General features: G+C 38.2%; 1 protein-coding gene across 3 annotated transcripts in view; it reads right to left on the minus strand.

Annotated features, from left to right (window-relative positions):
* ALG14 (ALG14 UDP-N-acetylglucosaminyltransferase subunit) overlaps positions 1-19,355 on the minus strand; it is a 29,434-nt gene that overhangs the window by 9,256 nt on the left and 823 nt on the right. For 2 of the 3 annotated variants that reach the window (XM_049807346.1, XM_049807344.1), the window contains exons 2-3: positions 17,560-17,711; positions 12,574-12,696 (exon numbers count right to left, since the gene is read on the minus strand). In XM_049807346.1, the coding sequence (XP_049663303.1) occupies positions 12,574-12,696; positions 17,560-17,711 (275 nt within the window). The remainder of the gene's footprint in view (positions 1-12,573; positions 12,697-17,559; positions 17,712-19,355) is intronic. The other variant, XM_049807347.1, reaches the window with a different exon arrangement.

Raw genomic sequence — 19,355 nt, forward strand, 5'->3', positions numbered from 1 at the left:
GATATGATGCCCTCAATTTATACCTTCCAGTGACTGTTTATAACTTGTAAGCTGCTCCTCAGATGCCCTTTGATTCATGGAAAAGTATTTGCATGCATGAAAAAGGATCAGAAAAATTATGGACTAGGCATCTCTAAAAAAACCATGATCTGATCATAACTCAGGTCCTCTGCTCTTTCCCCTTTCACACATACCAGTTCAAAGAAGACAAAGCAGATATAGAATTCCCATAAAATACTCTGACTATAGATGTTCCCATTCTAAAATGCTTGGATTTAGGAACTGTCCCCTGAAAGAGACTCTGGTATAAACCTGCTGAAACCAACAGACAAAATAGATCCTATCTGAATTTGAGGTCGTGATCTGTAAGTCAGAAGTATTAATCAATCTTTCTGATCATTAAAAATTAACCTTCAGTTAACCTTCAGTGCATGTCTAGAGACATGTCATACCTAGAACTGGTGCAGTTGCTCACCTGTTGGAGTGGCAATTCCCCTCCAAAAATCTGGTCTGACCAGTCCTACTTACTCCCTCTCATACCATCAGCAGTAAGGGAGACCAGCGTTCCTGTTGCTTGGAATCCAACATCATACACTCGTCGAGGGATACAGGGGAAAATTCTGAGAAAACAAGTATGCACATTATAAAGAAGAGGATCTGTTGTGGAATCTATAAGCTAGAAATGCTGCTCTTCAGCTCCTGGAGTATATGAACTTGTTGATGGTAGAAAGGAACTGAATCATCTACAGCCTTCCTTAAACATGTACAAGAAGATGAGCTGTCCTACTAGTGAATTTCAAAACACTGTTCAAAAGTAAATTTTGGAGAATGATTGATGTCATCCACCTTGAAAAAGACCAAGGCTTTTGTTTTTCCCCTCCAGCAGAATACAAGTATCTCTCAGGGAATCCAGTGGCAATCGTTAGTATGTTATGGAGAAGTAGCAGACATCTGTTGGGCAAGAAGGGACCAGGGCCTCTACAAGGTCAACTGGCTATTTAGGGTAAGTGTTTCCCAATATCTATTTACTTTAGCTACAAGGCTGCCTGCAGAATATTTGCATTGCATGAGATAAGTCTCTGAAGATCTCCAGTTCGTTTGGTTCAGTCTTCCTTGGTGACGCAGCAGAAAGGAGGAAAGAAGGGGCCAAAGACAATTTTTGTGTCACCTTTGTGACCTCTCCAGCTGCAGCTGCCCAAGGACTTTCTCGGTCACTAGGCTATCCGATTTTTCTGCCAACAAGCTGTAAGGGATCACTCCAGAAGCCAGTGCTGCAAGTCTCTCTACACGATTTACATTCACCTCTAATGCAAAGAAATGTCCAGCTAACTGTTAAATTGGCTCACTGGCTGCCTGGCTTTACAGCTAGGCCTATAAACTAAATTCTACAGATTAAAGTCCTCTACCAATTCAATTTAACCAGACTTCTAAACAGTACAATAAACTAATCAATCTATGTATTAATGGAGGTTTAAAAGTAAAGGATCAGAATACAACATTTATACTTAGCAACTCTCTCTATAAATCTAATTTCATATTAATAACTTTCATATAAAAATGGAATAGTTCTTGCCTTTCTGTTTCAGATATTTTCTACAGCTGTTAAAAGAAAACAAGCTAAGCCAGCAGTCTGGCACACTGGGAACACTGGCACATGGCACCACTGCTGATAAAAGCTGCTTTAGAGCTGGTGAATGCAGCACTGTAGCAGAGTGACATTTACCAGCTAAAACACTGAAAGCATAGCTCACAGTTTCACTGGGATTAAATGTCAGGCCACTGGTTAAAACAAAAATGACTAAAGCAGAAAACTTGCAGTTTTTCTCATAAATATGTAAACATACATTTGCTGTATATCTTTAATGAACAAGTATTTGAGTATTGCTTATGTTCCCGAACATACAACAATCAAAGGGAAAACAACAGAAGTCTCCCTAAACTTAGTAGAAAGTGGAAAACTAATGTGAGATTTGCTTTGCATAAGAAATTGCCAACATCTGCTGCTGCTGTTCTCCTTAATGACTTACACAGAGATTGGCCTTCGCCAGCTGGACAAGAGCAGAAAAACTGCCCAACTTTCTAGGGCTAGGGCAGGTTTGTGGTGTTGGAATGCTGCTTGCTGCTGGAGGGTGATGTATACATGTGAACTGAAGACTGTGCTGCTTGCCAGCTATGGGGCTACCTCCTAGAGTATGTTTAGGATGTTACTTAGGCCTCCTTGGTCCTGGTAATGCTTCCTTCCCTGCAGTGCTAAACGGCTGGAGAGAAGAATAAGGCGATAGATGGTGGTGAGAGAAAACTACTGAAAGAGGTAAAGGCAAGCGGAGTGATACAGAACTGACCCAAGCTGGGTTAATTACATGATCTTTGTGTATCTATGCATGTAGGAAAAAAATTATTAGGTATTTTCTGCTTCTTGGGAACAAGTGTAGGCCTAAAAGCAGTAATTTATTAATAATTTCATTTTGTTTGTGTTTTTGCTGTACTGCTAAAACTCAGCTTTTCTTGATAAATATTTCGTTTCAATAACTGTTTAACATTTGGGAATAAAAAGTAACTGTTCAGCCTATTAAGATATCTATGAGGTTTGTCTGAAAAAACAAGGAAATTTGAATAGCTGTTCCTGATATTTTATGGAAGGAAAGGTAAGAGGGATGAAAAAAGAAGAAAGCATGGAAGAAAGGAAGTGGGAAACCAGTCTGAATTGCAATTGAAAAGAAGTTGGCACAGAAGAAAAAGGAGCTTTAAAACATGACCATACTGCCATACTCTCATAGAAAGGACTTAGGAAAAAAGCTTGCCTTTCTGCAAAAAAGCTTTGTTTAAAAACAAAAATCCACAAACAAATCCATTAATTCCTCTATTGAGAAAAAGGAGGAGCATAAACTAGTCTTGCTCAGCTCTGATGAACAACTTAGACCATCTACAGATCTGACAAAACTCCTCAGCCAAAGGTATTTTTAGCAGAAAGTTCCTTGATTTGGACCAAGTTTGACAAGTTTCCACCTTGATAGGCAAAGTGAATTCTGTCTTTGGAATGAGTTTTCAAAGGTCAGCAAGGAAGTGCACCAATTAGAGAAAGCACCTAAAGGGACTGTCATCTGTGTGTTATATATTTTTGTTTTTATTTTCCTGGCATTTCTTAGTGGATGACAGATGCCCAAACGTTGTGTTGTTGGTAACTGGACTTGCACTGAAAAAAATAAAAAAGTGCCATAGCAAGTTACAATACATGGAAACCTTAAAAAAATCAGCTTTAAGGAATTCTAGAAACAATGGCAGACAAAAATAATAAACCTTTCATGAAGGTAGCAGAAGTAACAATAAACACAATTCAACTACATACAAATACAGAAAACTAACAGGGGGCAGAAGACATTGTCTTGACACAAAGAAAGCCTTATTCATGAAACTACAAATCTGACTGTAGAATAACCTGAAGGATCTTTCAGTAACAAGGGGAGTGGAGCAGAGAATGATTTCAGTGACAGGGAAACTGAACAGTCAAATTTAGTGAAAGCTGAGTAGAGGTCCTTGCACACTGAAAGGAAAACTAAAAAAAACCCAAACAAACAAACCCCAAAACCATAATAACATACTAATTTTTATATCGGGGCTAGTTTTGGACTCCTGTGTTCATCAGGTAGCAGCTAGGTGTTTTGACACTTCAGGAGTTTATTGCCTTTTATGATTTCAGAGTGGAATAACAAATGTTTTTGTGTGGGGTTTTTTTTTTGTTTTCTTGGGGAGGCTGGTTGTTTCTGTGGCATAAGGAGAGAGAATCTGCAAGGAAATAATTTGTATTCTGCTATGTAAATTACAGGATCTCATGAGTGCATCGGCCCTTACTTGTTTTTAGTATTATCTTACTGTTTTGAAAACTTCACACTAATACCCTGTCAGGTGAAGTACCCAGCTGAACATTTATTTTCCTTCACCTACAGAAGTAATGAGTGCTACCTATGAAGGCAGCTGTAATTTGGCTTCTCAGTCTCAGCTGTTCACATTTCCTTCCCTGTGATTCCCAAAGACCCAGTTCTGTTGGAACAGTCTGTGGGAAACACAACTGGGACCATTACAGCTCTGCAGTTGTGGGACCTGCTTTCTTAACATTGGAGAAGCTCTAACTATAAAATTAAACTAACAAAAGCATTGGTGAACAAATATCAAATTTTAATTGTAACTATATTTACTTTATGAACTCATGACCAAGATGTAAGCCTGGAGTATCAAGAAACCTGGGTTGTACGCACAGCTCCACTGTGGACTCACCACAGGATTTGGGGCCCAGCACTTACTTTCTCTCACATTAATATTTTCTACTTTAACACCAGGAAAACAATAATTTACTCCTCACAGAGGATGCAGCAGAATTCCTGTATAGGCTTCTCAGGGAAGATCTCCAGGTATGGAGAGTATTGCTTTTATTAGCATGTGTTTTGATTCAGTAGCATACTTGGAGAATAAGACAAAATGTATGTGCCATTTTCTTTTGAATAGTATTATTTTTTTACTATGTTCAGACATAGCAGGCCATAGCCATTAAGAATCAATTTCTGCTAGTAACTTTGATGGTAACTTAAGCCTGGATGGCAAACAGAGAAAAATTGTTACTTTTTTCATAAATGAGTAACTCTAAAAGCTTTCAAGAGATACAGTGTTGTCTCTGTGGTGGTACTGCAGTTATAATAGAAGCAAGATCTCTTCTAGAGAATATAAATTTACTTGGTAATCAGAAAAACAAAGGAAATCTGAGCATTTAAGAGAGAAAGAGATTTCTCCTTAGCTCAAATACTTAAACATGTGGGAGGGATTGTTCTTGTTAAAGCTTTTGCTAGTCTAGCTCTTTAGCACGTCTGAAAATTCAAGTTTTGAACCTCAAGGAAAACTAGCTTAGGATTGTTAATATTTTTTTAAGGTTTAAAAGAAAAATGCAGGAACCTTTTCCAACTATTCCTTATTGCTATTGTTGGGGAGAAAGAAGAATTTCAGGTTCTGTTTGAACAATATAAAGGTCATTAAACTACCTACTGGCTTACTCTTTTTGAAGAGTGAAGATCTTAGCCAGTTCACTTCCCTCCACAACCTGTATATAAAACCAGCTAAAACTTCACATCCTATCTGCTGTTTGAATGTACCTGCGGAATACAGGCTGGGACAAAAAAACCCTAGATGTGTAGTCTGATGTAAACTGGGTAATTAAGATAGAATTGAATTATACCTGGGCATGCTTTTATCTTCTACTGTCTAAATCACTTGAATCATAGGGGTGCAAAAAGATATAGCGTTCTATAACAACAGCTTGATTTCAGGCTGGTCTGCCGCTATAGCTTGTAGCATTGCCATGAAAACCTTTCTAGTCCATTTCTGTGCATCTTGTTGGTACAGTTCCTGTTGTTATTATCATACAATACACACAGTAGGTGAGGTGCTCCTCACAACAAGCAGAGACATGTGTGGTCCTACAGGCAGATTACCTAACTAGGATAACTAAGATCACTGAATGCCAGAATGGGGAAGCGAGAAGTTGAAGACCAAGGACTTAAAGTAGCACACTGTGCAGTTGGGTTTCTAATGTGCACTACTTTTTTTCCTGAGTATTATTTTCATCATAGAATGAAATATATTGGGAAGCATCACCAACTCCCTTGTTTCCCTGGCTCTCATCTTAAGAAAGCTTGGAGAGAGGGAGATAAAAATCCTACCTAGTGGATTTTTCTATGGGAGAAAAGGAGAGCTTCCACAAAACCACTAGGAACTAGACTTAACAGCAGGATTTAACTGTAACAGTACTACACATTGTCACTTCTGCCTCCTAGGCACTTAGTGGCCTGACCCAGAGTTAACAGCCCAGTGTCCTCAGGGGCAAGAGACAAGGGAAGAGGTCCAGCTGATGTGATTTGGATCAGCATCCACATGCAAAGTAGTGAGGGAAGCTCCTAGTTTCTGGATGTCAGCAGAGCTCAGTTCAGCTATGCATGTGGCTATTTGATACTGTAAAGACTTCAACAGCTCAAGTCTGTTTCCGGGTATGCCTAGGGGCTTTACTGATAAAAAGAAAGATAATGGGGGTCATTAAGAGCCTCAGAAGTTAGGCAACAGCTTAGTGAGGCAAGTTTGAGAATCTAGATTTGGATGCATAAAGAAACATGCAGGCTTGACTTTTTTTTTTTTTTTTTTGATGAAGCTAACCTTAGGCACCCTACTTAACTGCCCCTGTATTTCAGGTGAAAGGTGGCAGGTCTGTCATTTGGGATTAAAAGGTCTTTGGAGTGGTAGTTTCCATCCATACGTACGATGCTTCTGCAGGTATGTGGAAGCAGAATGGGACATGTGAGCTCAGCATAATCCCCAGCCTAGCTGCCAAATGTAAAACGAGAAATATAGAACCAGTCAATTGAAAATAATAATAAATGACAGGTGTGAAAGTGGTACTAATGCTCAAGTCTGTGGAAATGTTAGTGTTGGATATTAAAACATTAAATTAACACCAAGTCTGTCAGTGGTACCAACCAAAAACCATCATGATCTCTGCCAGTGGTTTTTGTCAAGAAATAGTGGCACCAGTGAGTCTTGTAAGAAATTGTGGGAGATGGGTAGAAGGTTGGTTAAAGAACAAGACTACCAAGGCAGAAGCAGGCTGGAGAATAAACTAACTTCCTACCTACATTACCATGGAGTGGGTCTGTGGTTTATTGCTGCTGATAAATTAGTAGGAAGTAAAGGAAATTTGACTTGTGTGGATGAAAAAGTTGGTCATAAAACAATTCGGTAAAAGGCTTTTGCCAAATAAATGAAATGGTAGTTACTGAACTACATCCATAGCTGCAAACACTAGGTACTAGCTGTCTTTCAGCAAGCTGTTGTTTTAAGTGTCACCTTGGCTGAACCTAAAGTCTCTTGGTCAGAGCACCATGAGAAATACCATCTAACCTTTTAGAGCCTATTTAAAAATAAGGGCTTATCTAATCTCCTGATATCAAAAAAGTACTGCTTACTATAGTAGCCTGCATCTACTCAAAAGGAAAGGAGAAATTAAATCCAAAGACTGTTAAATATAACCATACATATTACTAATAGTGGCCTAAAATGAGCCTTTAATTGCAAATCTCAATGTCTCTTTCATTCGTCAAGCATTCATTTAACTAGAACTTGAAAGTGGTATTTTAGGTTAGTTAAAACTGATATTTTATATGTATATAAACATCTTTTGAGGCTACTGTCTAATCACTGCAGTTGCTATAGCAAGAATCCACATCAAACACCTGCCTGAAATATCTTCTAGAGGTGTTAGCAATCTGTATCTGCATACCAGTGGCCTGGTTCGGTGGTCAGATTTAGTGAGATTGTTTACTTGAAACCATGCTTTGTAACATATGTGGAAGTGTGACCAGAGTGTTCATTAGATTTATAATGAACCTGATAGCTGATGAGTTTAGACTGATCAGTCTTTAGCTTAAACTCTGCTTAAATCTAAGCTAAGATCTCAGTTCATCTTTACTGCTACTTCTATCCTCCCTCTGATATGCAATGTCTGTAGGCATGTCTAACTGGCAGTCATGGAAAGAGCAGAGCTACAACCTAACTAAACTAACTGATTTGAATAGCTTTAGATGTTCATCTGTGCTCAGCAGAGGGGAATTCTACATTGTGGCTGCAGGGTAACTGTACACAGCACACAAGGTAGAGGAGGGGTGAATAAGGTTCATAAGTTAAACACAAATTTCGATGTCTTAACTTTGTTTCCTTTTTAGACTATATGATTTGTGCCACTGAAGGTCTTAATCTGATGTTCTTACTCTTGCTTATTTTGACTGTTTTGATCCTGGAAGAACAACAGTAGATCAGACATACTGTCAATCTGGTCCAAAAGAATTATAAATAGGGGGGGAAAGATTCAGTGTACAAAAGAATGCACCAGATAGCCTTAATACTGCATTATACAAAGTGCACTTGTTACTAAGTGAATAGAGAAAAAATGCCACCATCCAGATTTTGTAGCTTTCCACAAAGTTCTAATAAGGACCGTGATATAAGGGACAATAACTTACTATTTGTCACAGTAATTTGTTAAAGTGCTATGAACTTAAGACATTTTGGGCAGGGCACAAAGAATGGAAAATCTTAGCTAAATGAAATAATCATCTCCTTTCATATAGCTTACTGTGTGAACACTTCTGTAACAACTCTAGAAGCTTGGTGCAGTGAATTTAACCAGTCGGGGGACGACGCATGTGTGATGGGATATGCAGTCATAAAAGAATTGGTAGACTGCTAGAAGCATAATCAGGTGTGCTGGTTTCAGGCTTCTAGAAAGAAGTTTAAAAAAGAGAGACTCCTTCAACTGACAGCTACTGGGGAGGGAGACGGCAGAGCTTGTTGTACTTGCTGTGCAAATGTAAACTTCTTACTACAGACTTCCCATGGGAAGGAGGCCCTACTGTGGAAGGACTGCCTTCTTTGCCTGATTTAACCCAGGTTTTTCCAAATAGCAGTGATCTGAAAATATCTTCTTGTTTCAGGCTCTGTAGAGCACTGAGACAGTAGGAACTGCTGACAAGCATCCCCAGAAAAGCATAAAAAGTCTGGTCCCAAGGATCCATGATGTGCAATCTATAATGAATGGAGATTTATGCAGCATTTCTGCACAATTCTAGGTGAAATTTAATTACATGGAAGGAGAGCAAATCACTGACCCAATTACATAGCCCAGCTGTGGCTGAAAACAGGGACTGGGTGCAATCTCTGTACAGCTTTCTGCTGCATGGTGCACACGTATCCTTTCTTTTCAGTTTGAATTTCAGGTATGCCAGAATGACTGGAATAATCATGACCCAGTCAAAGGGCTAGAACACCTGAAGACCTGGTTTCAGGGCTGGCAAATCAGCCCAGAAACAAGGACAATAGTTCTGTAAGCAACAAGAGAACTGAAGACTGGTTTTCTCTGAACTTGTACCTACTGACTGACTGACTGACTGAAAGCATATTATAGGAAGGCCGTAATATTAGTTTATTCCTTCTTGGACATCAAATAATCTATGTAAGATTCAGTAATTTTCTCGATCTTTGGGGAAAAAAATCTATGTGCAGCTTGTCTAATTTTCTGTGACTAAGAAGGATTTGCATTTTCCCCTAGACAGTAGATCTTCTAATGTCTTATTCTGGTTTTATGTTTCTTCTCAGCCTTTCTCTTAATGAAGGCAATAAAAGCTTCTGTTCTTTGACCAGCTGCCTGTTTTCATGGTAAGAATTTGCAGTCTTTGAGGCTGTGACTACATATTAAGTCTGGCTGCAACTGATGAATGGTTTTAAAAGCTTTTCTGGGGGAAGGAAGGTGTAGGCAGAGTGTGCTGGCACAAGCCTTGCTTTCCTGGAATTTTAGGCCTCTGCACAGGAAGCCTATCTAAGGTTGACGTTGTAAAAACTGCCCAGCGTACATGTACCCGCAGATCACTGACACCTATATTTCTATAATTCTTGGCTATAGGAACACAAGCGGATCATCACTTCTGACATCTTAATTTTGTTACTTGGTTTAATATCTCTAAAGGGACTTAACTTTGCAGAGGGCAGATGTTCGTAACTCAGAAATGGGCCTCTTGAAGATGATCTCAAACTAAACAACTAAGCTAACTTTTTCATTTCTTCAACTCTCTGGGGGCCCATTTCAAGTGTGGGTCAAGTCCTGCAACACAACGAAGGTCTCCTGGAAGTTGTTCAGTTCTTTCTGAACTCACTATCTTGAAGAAGGGTTAGATGGAACTGCTTCCTCATGCAAAGTAAACTAAGAAGCTTTGCCAGAAGATCAGTGTGAGATACAAAAGGGACACAGTGCTCATGTAAATAAGCACATATAAAGTAAGTCCTGTGCAGCTAGGTTTGCTGTTTCCCCTTTATAGCTATTTTGGCTCTGCAGATATGCTAGTTATGCCAACCTAAGCCTATCTGCTCCAAATCTTGCCTTTATGCACCTAATGGTTTCAGGCTCCCTTTGCAGTACTTCTCTTGTTCTGTGTTCCATGAAAACTGCAACATTTCTGCTTTTCTCTAGCTTTTGGGTGTCTGGAAAAGACTTCAGTCATTCCTTCAAACATGCACACATTTCTGACAAGCCTAAAAGCGAGTGTAAGGATTTGGGGATCACTCATACGTACAAATGACTTAAAGCAATTCAAAGTTGTCTTTCCCTCCTGCAGTTAAATAAAACCAGTTGCCTAGACTGAAAATGTACAGTACCCATAAGCTCTACTGTTTAAAAATATGAAGCTCTCAGCATGATGTAATACTGTGCTTGTTTCTAAACTCGGGTGTTGATTTTTCTGCCAAAAGTTATAGATGAGTCCTGTAAACGCCAGCATTTGTCCCACCCTTTCTAGTTCTTTAAACTACTAAGCATTACATTTTGCCAAGAGTAGGGGGAGTTGCAATTCACCACGAACATTTTCTTCTAAAGGCAATTAAATATTACCAGTTGTTTCACATACCACACAGAGTCTTTTCACTGGCAATGTGAAACATTTTAATCCCTGAATCACTCTCCTTTGATAAGTGTTTTAAAATCTTTACAGCTCTCTGACTTACTACATTTTACAGAATTCTTAAACTAAGATATGCATACAAGTAGTAGTATGCAAGCAGCTTTCAAGTGGTATAAGATTTGGCATAATGCTTCTGCCAGTGGCAGTACCAGCTGCTATTGTGGTTGATGATGGTACCTGGCAAAAAAATATTTGGGAACTCCCTCCCCTCCAGCCCTTCTCTAATCATGGATAAGGACTCTTTGGACAGCATTTCGAGTCAGTGGTTCTCTTTAACACTACAAAAGGCTTAAAGGCCTTGCTAAGATGTATCCTTAATTTTACAAGGACAAGCGTTTTTCAGAATCATTTGCCTTTTGACAGCTTATCACAGTTTATCAACTCCAACACAATTTCTAATAATTCTATGGGTAAATTCCACTGTTACTTTAAATTCCTCTTGTAAACAGTGAAACCATGGAATTAGATTAGTAACTTCCTGCTCTTCTCCTATGATATGTCCTGTTGACACTTTTGGTAATACATTAAGCTACACAGTGACATTTTCCAGTCAATTTCTTTTGCAATAATAAGTTAAAAAAACTATACACATTAACTGAAACCAGTTTTGTAGCAAAGTGATTCCTAAGTATTTGTTACTCATATTTGCTCTAAGATGTCTGCTTCATGTAAACATCCCTCTACTATTTCCCCACCCAAATTAAAATCACTGTAAAAAGAATAGTATGCCATCTCCTCCTGCCTCCCAACTTTATCTCCAGTTTTCAGAATAGGCTTGAAAAACAAGAACTGCAAAAAGCTACTTCTGTTGTTCTGCACACTAAACTGTTCTGAAAATTCCAGCAAGCAACTAGCTTTTGATCTGATAGGAACTGACCAGTGCTATTGAAGCCATGAGGTCAAATTACTCACAGCAGCTTCTCTAAACATTCAAAATATCACAAATATATGTAAGCCTCATCAGAATTAGCCATACATACAGTTCACAGTGAAAGCTAAAAAAAGCCTGCTAACAAACACGCTTTGTGGGTATAGATATGCAGTTACTAAATTATGAAAAAAATCTTGTAAATGCACAAATTTTTACAGGTTTCATTAAAATATTCAAAACCTTATAAAATATTAATTTGAAATTCTGCTAAAATGATGCTTTTTAAAAAAACCCTCATGTTTGGATAACTGACTCCTTAAGATGGCAACAACTCTAGCAAAAAGGCAGTTTTAACCAAAATTTCTCTTAAAGAATTGTAGGACTTAAACCTGGGAGTCCAGTGCACTATCTTTTGAGTCTTGCAACAGCACAAAACTTTATTGATCAGATACCTCTATTTTAGTTCTATAATCTGACAACCCTGAATGTTTCTGACTTGATTAAGTGTGTGGAATATTTTTAAATAACTGTTGTAGTTAGCATGAGACTGTAGTTTTGTGAACAGCTTGAAAAAGTTACTGTAAGTGATGAGGAGTTGCCGCTTCAGCAGTGATGGTTTTTGTCATTAGATGAGATAATTAATGTCAGTTAGCCAAAGACTAAATCAATATGCATGTAGCTGAAAAGTCCATGTAAGCACAAGAACTGAATCTGTATATATTTCTGCTGGTCTGAACCTGCTTGTTCCAGACTGGTCATACCATTTCAGGAGCAAGACAAGCCAACAGGATAACCAGCCTTTCAGGCACAGTTTGTGCTGTTGCAATCCTGAAGAGATATTATCAAGAATCTGCAACCTTGTTTGTGCTAGCTCTAGCAGCATTAACAAGGGAGTGACACTCTCTCTGCTGTTACCTGCAGACTTTGAGAGGGGAAACTGGTATTTGCTACTCTAATTCATCATTAGTGCAATCCCGTTCTCTCTTTCTTGGTGTATTGCTGGTATATCTCTTTCAGCTTCAATTTTACATTCAAAAACACTTTTCCTGTGAACTGTAAATCTAAGAATACATATGAGATACAGTCTGCAATGTCTTGATATTCCAAATGCTTCTATGATGCAGGTTAGCAAATTATCAATAAGTTAAAATTTACTTCACCTACCAAATCTGGTTTCAGTCTGTAGGTCAAAGGAATGGAGTAAAGTAGGGAGTACAGGGTTGTTACCACAGAGGAGGTCCAAGATTGTCTAACCTCACGGCTTCTGGGAATGCGATCAAGGGTGAACTGGAAGAGAGCACGATAAGCTGAATTGTTATTTTTCTAAGAATGTTGTTGCTCCTTCTATAGAGTTATTAGATCTGTCTGTGCCAACGTTTTTTTTGTTTGTTTAATCTAGTTTGGAAATGTTTGAGTATGAAACCTTTTCTTAAACGCCTTATTCAGTGTCGTGCGTAGTACTCCTGGCAATAAAGTAAACCGAAATACTAGAACTATATATCTATTTTTTAATCTCTTCTCATGTTACTTTAAAACATTCATAACTTAATAAACAATTCAGCTAGAGCAGTTTCACCCGCAGTACGTTAACGTAGTGCCCCACCTCGTGGTCAGCGAGACACAAGTCTAGGTCTGATGAGATACAACCCAAAAACGGTGTCTCTCTTCTGTCTCTTGCCTGTTTAAATTCTTCGTGGATTTACAGTGCAGAAAGTGTAACAACTTTTCTCAGTTAATGTCCGGTATGCATACTATTAAAAATGTAACAGCAAATATCGCTATCCTTTAAATGAGTACTCAATGAATATTCAAAAGATATGCAAGATACATATTCAAAATGTAAAATATTTGCATAAATAGGAAAAAACATCTTATCATTAAAGTTTAAGAAATAATTTTCTTTGGTTTTTTCCCTAGGAAAAAGTAGAGATTATTCACTGTGTGTAAAAGGCATCAAATTAATAAAGCACTTATGTTTTCTTTCTTGTCTTGGAATGCTGTTAAGCAGTTAACAGTAGCTAGGCTTCCTGCACTCTTTACAGATGGCTTTTACCTTGATGCAGGGGAAATACATCTAAGAGCTATTGCTACATCAGAAGGCAGTCCTGATGCCAATGAAATTTTTGACTGTTTAAATGAAAGACAAATATAATGGCTGCAGTGCACTGTTCATTGACATTGACGTGTTGTTTAGATATGGACAATGGTCAGAATCTTGCTTCATATGGGACACCAGATCACCACCACTCTGGAAGAACTCATACTGGGAGTGAGAGACTCCAAATATCATTATAAATACTGAAAATTGCCTAGTTACTTCAAATACACCATCACTAATTGTCGTAGCTTCCTTGCCTAGGAAAGATGATGTTGCCAGTAGCTGTACAGTAAATACAAACTACAAATCAGTCTCGAATAGCAATAGCTGGGGCTTTTTTTAATACATAAGGTGGAAAGAATCAAAAAAAAAACCCCAACACTTATAAATGCAGAATATTAAGTTAATTTTCTTGACTGAAATTATCCTGTTTCATTGTGATAAGGTTCTTTAATTGCTGTAATACTGGAAGGCATTAACAGATGTTACAAACTGGTTGTTTTATGTTTATCTGCAGGTGTTGAAACTCTGATTGCATTAGTCTGACAACAGAATATGAAAAAATAAACATGCCCCCTGCTCACCATGCAGCAGGATTCTGGTTATCACTGCCTCTCTGTTTCTTAAAGCTTTGGAAGAGTTCAGGTAATAAAAAGAAATGCTGTAAGTGGAGTTTAGACCCTTGCATAGTATTCAGTCCTGCAAGAAATATGTCTATGATAAGGTAGTTTTAGGCAGATTAGGTTTCAGTGGAACTGTTTAGGTGTTCTCTTCACTGTAAGAATGGTGTTAAACAGTATTTGCCAAAAAACTGTATGTGATTTTCTTCACCACAAAAAAAACCCAATTTCAGCAAAATTTGGCAGGGACTGCAAACAGTATCGAAGTAGAAATCTACTTGTAGAATTCGAGTAAAGATCAAGCTGATTTTATCTATACTCTTCAAAAAACATGCTTGAAACCTTGCACATCAGTGTCTATGTCATATGTTAGGATTTCAGCCCACATATCAATCAACTCTTGAATATTACTCTAAGAAACAAAACTGGATTTTTTTGTGGTTGTATGTTTAAAAGCCACTGCCAGATGCTTCTGCAATCCCAGCCTCTCATCTGATGGAGTATTGTTAGTATTCCAGACAAAGGTACCTCCTGCATCTTTTGCTGGAAAGCTGCATAGCATGTCTAATACTAGAAACAGGCAAATTGCTCCCCTATCTTTTATGGTGTCATATTGCATTTATTTTTCCTCACATCTTTAGTGGACTCAGAAACCTTTTTGTTATTGGAAGACAAATGTTCCAAATTGGCAAGTCTAAAATGGTTGACTGCATACTGCAATTTCAAAACCAGTGACGTAGTCCTTTACCTGTCTAATATTGTTGTTTTGCAAGCATGCAAGGAACAGTTGGTAGAAAGCTGCCACAGCTGTGAATTATTATAATATGCTCAACTGAATATACTGCAATGCTTGCAAAGAAACTGGGTTTATGTAGCTCTTTTTCATGCTGAGGAACAAGATTTCTTAGCATGATATCTCTCACGAAACATAAAATGGAAAAGAACATGTGGTCAGATGAGCATTATGTAAAGGTTAGTTAATCTGGTTGCTCATCTTGGACATGACAAATCGGGGTATAAGATCCAGCGAAGAATGCATGTTCTTCAGTCAACAAAGGTAAGTTTTCTTTCTGCTGCTAGAGTAGGTTGGTAGGAGCTGAAGCAGGTTCTCTATGCTGAGCCTAGAAGGTTCCCTGAGTAACAGCTCTAGGGGCATCCATGTAGAATAGTTGTGGTTACAGGCTGGGGGCAACAGAGAACAAAGAGGCAAGTGATAGCAGGACCAGAGACTTTTTATAGGAGGCATTTCAGATTCTTTTTTTCAGGAGACTTATGGGGTAGAGATGCAGCATTTTGCTTCTTGTAAGCAAGATGCTCATTCAGACTTCCTTTCCTTCTCCCTGAATACTGTAGCTTTTAGAACTGGACTAGACCACAGATCAAAAAAGAGAAATTGGTTATATTTGGGGGTTTTTACATCGGAATTTGTTAAACGAGTACACTGATTTTCTCTTAAGTCATTATTGTAATCTGTCTTCTGTCCAGTCCTTAGTTCTGGAAAAAATTTACTTCCTTGACAAGATGAGGAAGGGAATGACCATGGGTTGAAGTATTCAGACTTCTCCCTTTCATTTATTCACAGCTGCAAGAAGCTACTAACACATGATTTTTAAACACTTGATGACCTCCAGCATCCCCAGTGCCAAAAACCATACTATTTGAAAGCATACTCTGAAAGTTAGCAAATATATGTTATAGGCATGTGACCTTTACTTCCCAAAATTTATCTTCCATTTCACTCTAAATATTTTTGCTCAGTGGAAGAAGAATGGCCAAAGGAAAGTGAGCATCTGTTATCCAGACAGCAAACTCACATGCAGCCAAAAATGTTTCTCTGGCTTTCAGTGTTGAAGGAAAATATAACTACATGATCTGTTAGCAGTTGGAGGGGGTATGAAAGGGAAGCTGCTTAGCAAAACTAAGTGAACTAGTAATACTACTACTCAAAATATGTATTTTTAAGAAATTTAATAATTTAGGATTGGACACTTTCCAGGTAAGTGACTATGACTGTGTGAATGACTAATTACCAAACAAGATTCCACTGAACAGGAAATACCTCCAGTTACTTTACTAAACTTTCATCCTTGGTGCACAATGAGAGAAGAGACTGCCACACTCAACTTTAAACCAAGTCATCCCCACTTGGTGCAGCAGCTTGTAGTAGGCAAGGAACCTTCATCTTCCAAGGTGAAAGTGGGGTAAACAGACTTAAAAATGTCATTCCTAGGTGAGCCTGTTGCCCATCTTAGCAGCAGTTGCTTTACGTTAAAAGTGTTTATTCTGAAAATCATTGGTACCAAGTCCTACAATCTTTTGTCCCAGTAGCGCTACTGAAGACAATGGAAATATCAGAAGTGCACAATATGAAATCAATACCACATAATTAATTAATTTACTGTGCGTTGTACTGCTTGCTCTAAAGGGCTACGATTTTTGTAGTCAGAACATTCATTTCCATTGTACTTATTCCAATTTCTAAACAAAAGTATAATCTTTCTACTAATTTCACTGGACATCAGAGCACACTTTAAGTCAACAGAGAGTCATACTGCTCTCTGTTAATCATACAGCAAACTAGCTCAAAACAAGCAAACATTTGATAAAAAGATAGACAAGATAGTTTCATGATTTTTTTCATGATTTTTAGGAGTTCAGCATTTGCTCAGGTCATGAACCAGAAAACTGTCAGACATTAAGAGGTATTCCATACTTTTTAAACATGTATAACTAGTGCTCAGCTTTAAAATCCAACCAAAACACAGTCTAGAAACACAGAAAAATAATACCAATTCAATTAAGGTTTTCTTAGATAAAAACTTTTTAGATAAAATTTCTTTCAAAAAAATACTTTATGTTGCTGAGAGAAATGCCAAACTAAAAATGAAAGAAAAAAACCCCACCGTGTTTCTGCCCCAGTATTTTTATAGCTACAAATAACACTTTTATAGTTAGCTGGTTTACAAAATTAAAAGAGATTTATTTTCAGCATGCTTTTCTTGAGCAAGAGATAGCCCGCCTTTGTGCAGTCACTTTCATTACAATTATGTTCCCTTATTGCTTTGAATGGATTAACATGTTAACAGGAGGTAAAGACCATTTTAAGAGAAAGTAGGGACGGTGGTAGTGAAAACTGGTAGCAAGAATGGCATTTGCTAGTTTTAGCTACATTTACTTTGTATTTTCAGTGTCTCTCTATTACAGCATTAATCAACAGCATTTATTTAGTTCACTTCTAGAGATGTAAAAATCAGTATCTACAGAATGGCACCTTTAGCTGAACTTCCGTGCAAGTGATTATTAATACCTACCAAATCAAAAGCACCTGCTGACCTTAAAAACATCCTTTTAAAGAATGACTCCCAAATTGCCTTGAATTAGAATGTAATGTTAAGATCATTTTATCTTACAAGAGCATATTTAATAAGTTACCTGGGAATTGGAGAATGTTTCAGCCCTTTTTTGCTCAAAAGAATGTATTTTAGCTTCACTCATCTTATCTGAGTCTGCAAAAACATAATGTCTAGGAGAGTATGACTCTGACAAACAGCTAAGTAACCTCAGGATTTCTGTTGTGTGCCCGCCTGTAAAAACAAAATAAACTGCAGTTAGTATACGAAAAATTTTGTAACTTTCAATTTCTTCAGTTGAATCAGACATTTCTCCTTTTAAACTTACCAGTACTACTATTATCAGTGACACTCTTCTGAGAGTAGAGGATTCAATTAAAGGACGGTTGAGACTGTTTAAGTAACATGAAGACAATTCAGCTCCCACTGAAGCTATATTGATGGAAGTTTTACAGTTAAATGGGATTGAACCAGGATCACATAGAAGTACGACATTCGTGTTTAATGTCCTGTACACGATGCAAAAACAACTGGGCAGAGTTACACTGTAGTTCATACTCAAAAGCCATGCCATGGTGCAATAGTCAAAATGGAGCTGGACGGGATCCAGCTCAGAGCTGTGCCATGGAAGCATACCTCCCACCTACCCTACCCGGTGTTTAGTCCTACGACCTGCAGGAGCAAGGGCTGCACCATCCCAGCTCATAATACTGAAATCAAGCAGGCAGCAATTTCACTCTGCAGCTACGCCAGTGTAAAAGCTGAGTGCTGACAGAAGAAACAGCGCAGGTCCAGCCAAGTGCTTTAACCACTGCCCTTGAATGGGTGTTGACAACCTTCTAACTGCAAGGTCGCTTTGTTCAGGTAGCTAAATTGGCACTAAACTGGAGAGAAGAGGAGGGTGTACTTATTGTGTTTTTTTGGGAGCAGGGTTAATTATTTTTCTTGCCAGTTGAGTTTTCTGAACCAGAACTACAGGAATACTTGTAACAGTGGAAGAGGGCAGAGGGAGGATTGTGTGTGTACATAACATAGAACTGGCTCAACTTTTATCTGTTGGGCTGGACTGGCTTAAGAACAAACTGCATCTGTAAGTATGTGCATAAGCATTTCTGGATGTGTTACTTTTCACTCTGCTGGAAGATGCAGACCAAAACAGTAAACTAAAAGTATTCCTACTACCTCCTGCTGCCCAGTGTCGCTAGCCTCTTAAGAGACCTTTGCTATATAAGTCAAGCTGCCAAACAATGGACAAGCAGCAAGAGCTATGCTGCTGCATTAGACATGAGAGTTTGCCACCTTTCCATAGAATTGCATGCAGTATTTTTCAAACATGTTTGGGGGGATTTTCTTGTGAGCGGTGGTTTGTTGAAGCCTTCACAAATTTTAATACAATCATCTGAGTATTCACAGAACAGCAGGAGACTCCTACTTCAAAAAAGTCTCAAAGAATAGGCTTGAACTTTATATGAATCTTAACTGACTTATGAATTATTTCACCTGGTAAGCTTATGTATAGTGAATGCTTTTTTTTTTTAATATGTACAAACTAGATTCCGGAGGACCGAAAGAAAACAAGCACATTTCCAGCCCTGGTGGAAGTAATCATGATCTGAAAAATTATAAAACTGCCAGTCATACTCAAGATTGCAGAAAGATCCCAGGATTATTACTCAACTAGTCGTGGGCAAAAACCACAGGGATACCAAGGTGATAAAATCAAAGCTTGCCTGCATTTGTCAGCTGCAAATTTTCAAGGTAGTCTAATTTTGGGGGGCAAATTAATTGCCCTGCAACTTTGGGGAGGTAACAAGGAGTAGCAGATGTGTGTGTGTGCCCTTAGTGTGGGGTGACACACTTGGACAACAGTACTGCCTC

The sequence above is a fragment of the Accipiter gentilis genome, chromosome 8 (genome assembly GCF_929443795.1).
Source record: "Accipiter gentilis chromosome 8, bAccGen1.1, whole genome shotgun sequence".
NCBI lineage: Eukaryota > Metazoa > Chordata > Aves > Accipitriformes > Accipitridae > Astur > Astur gentilis.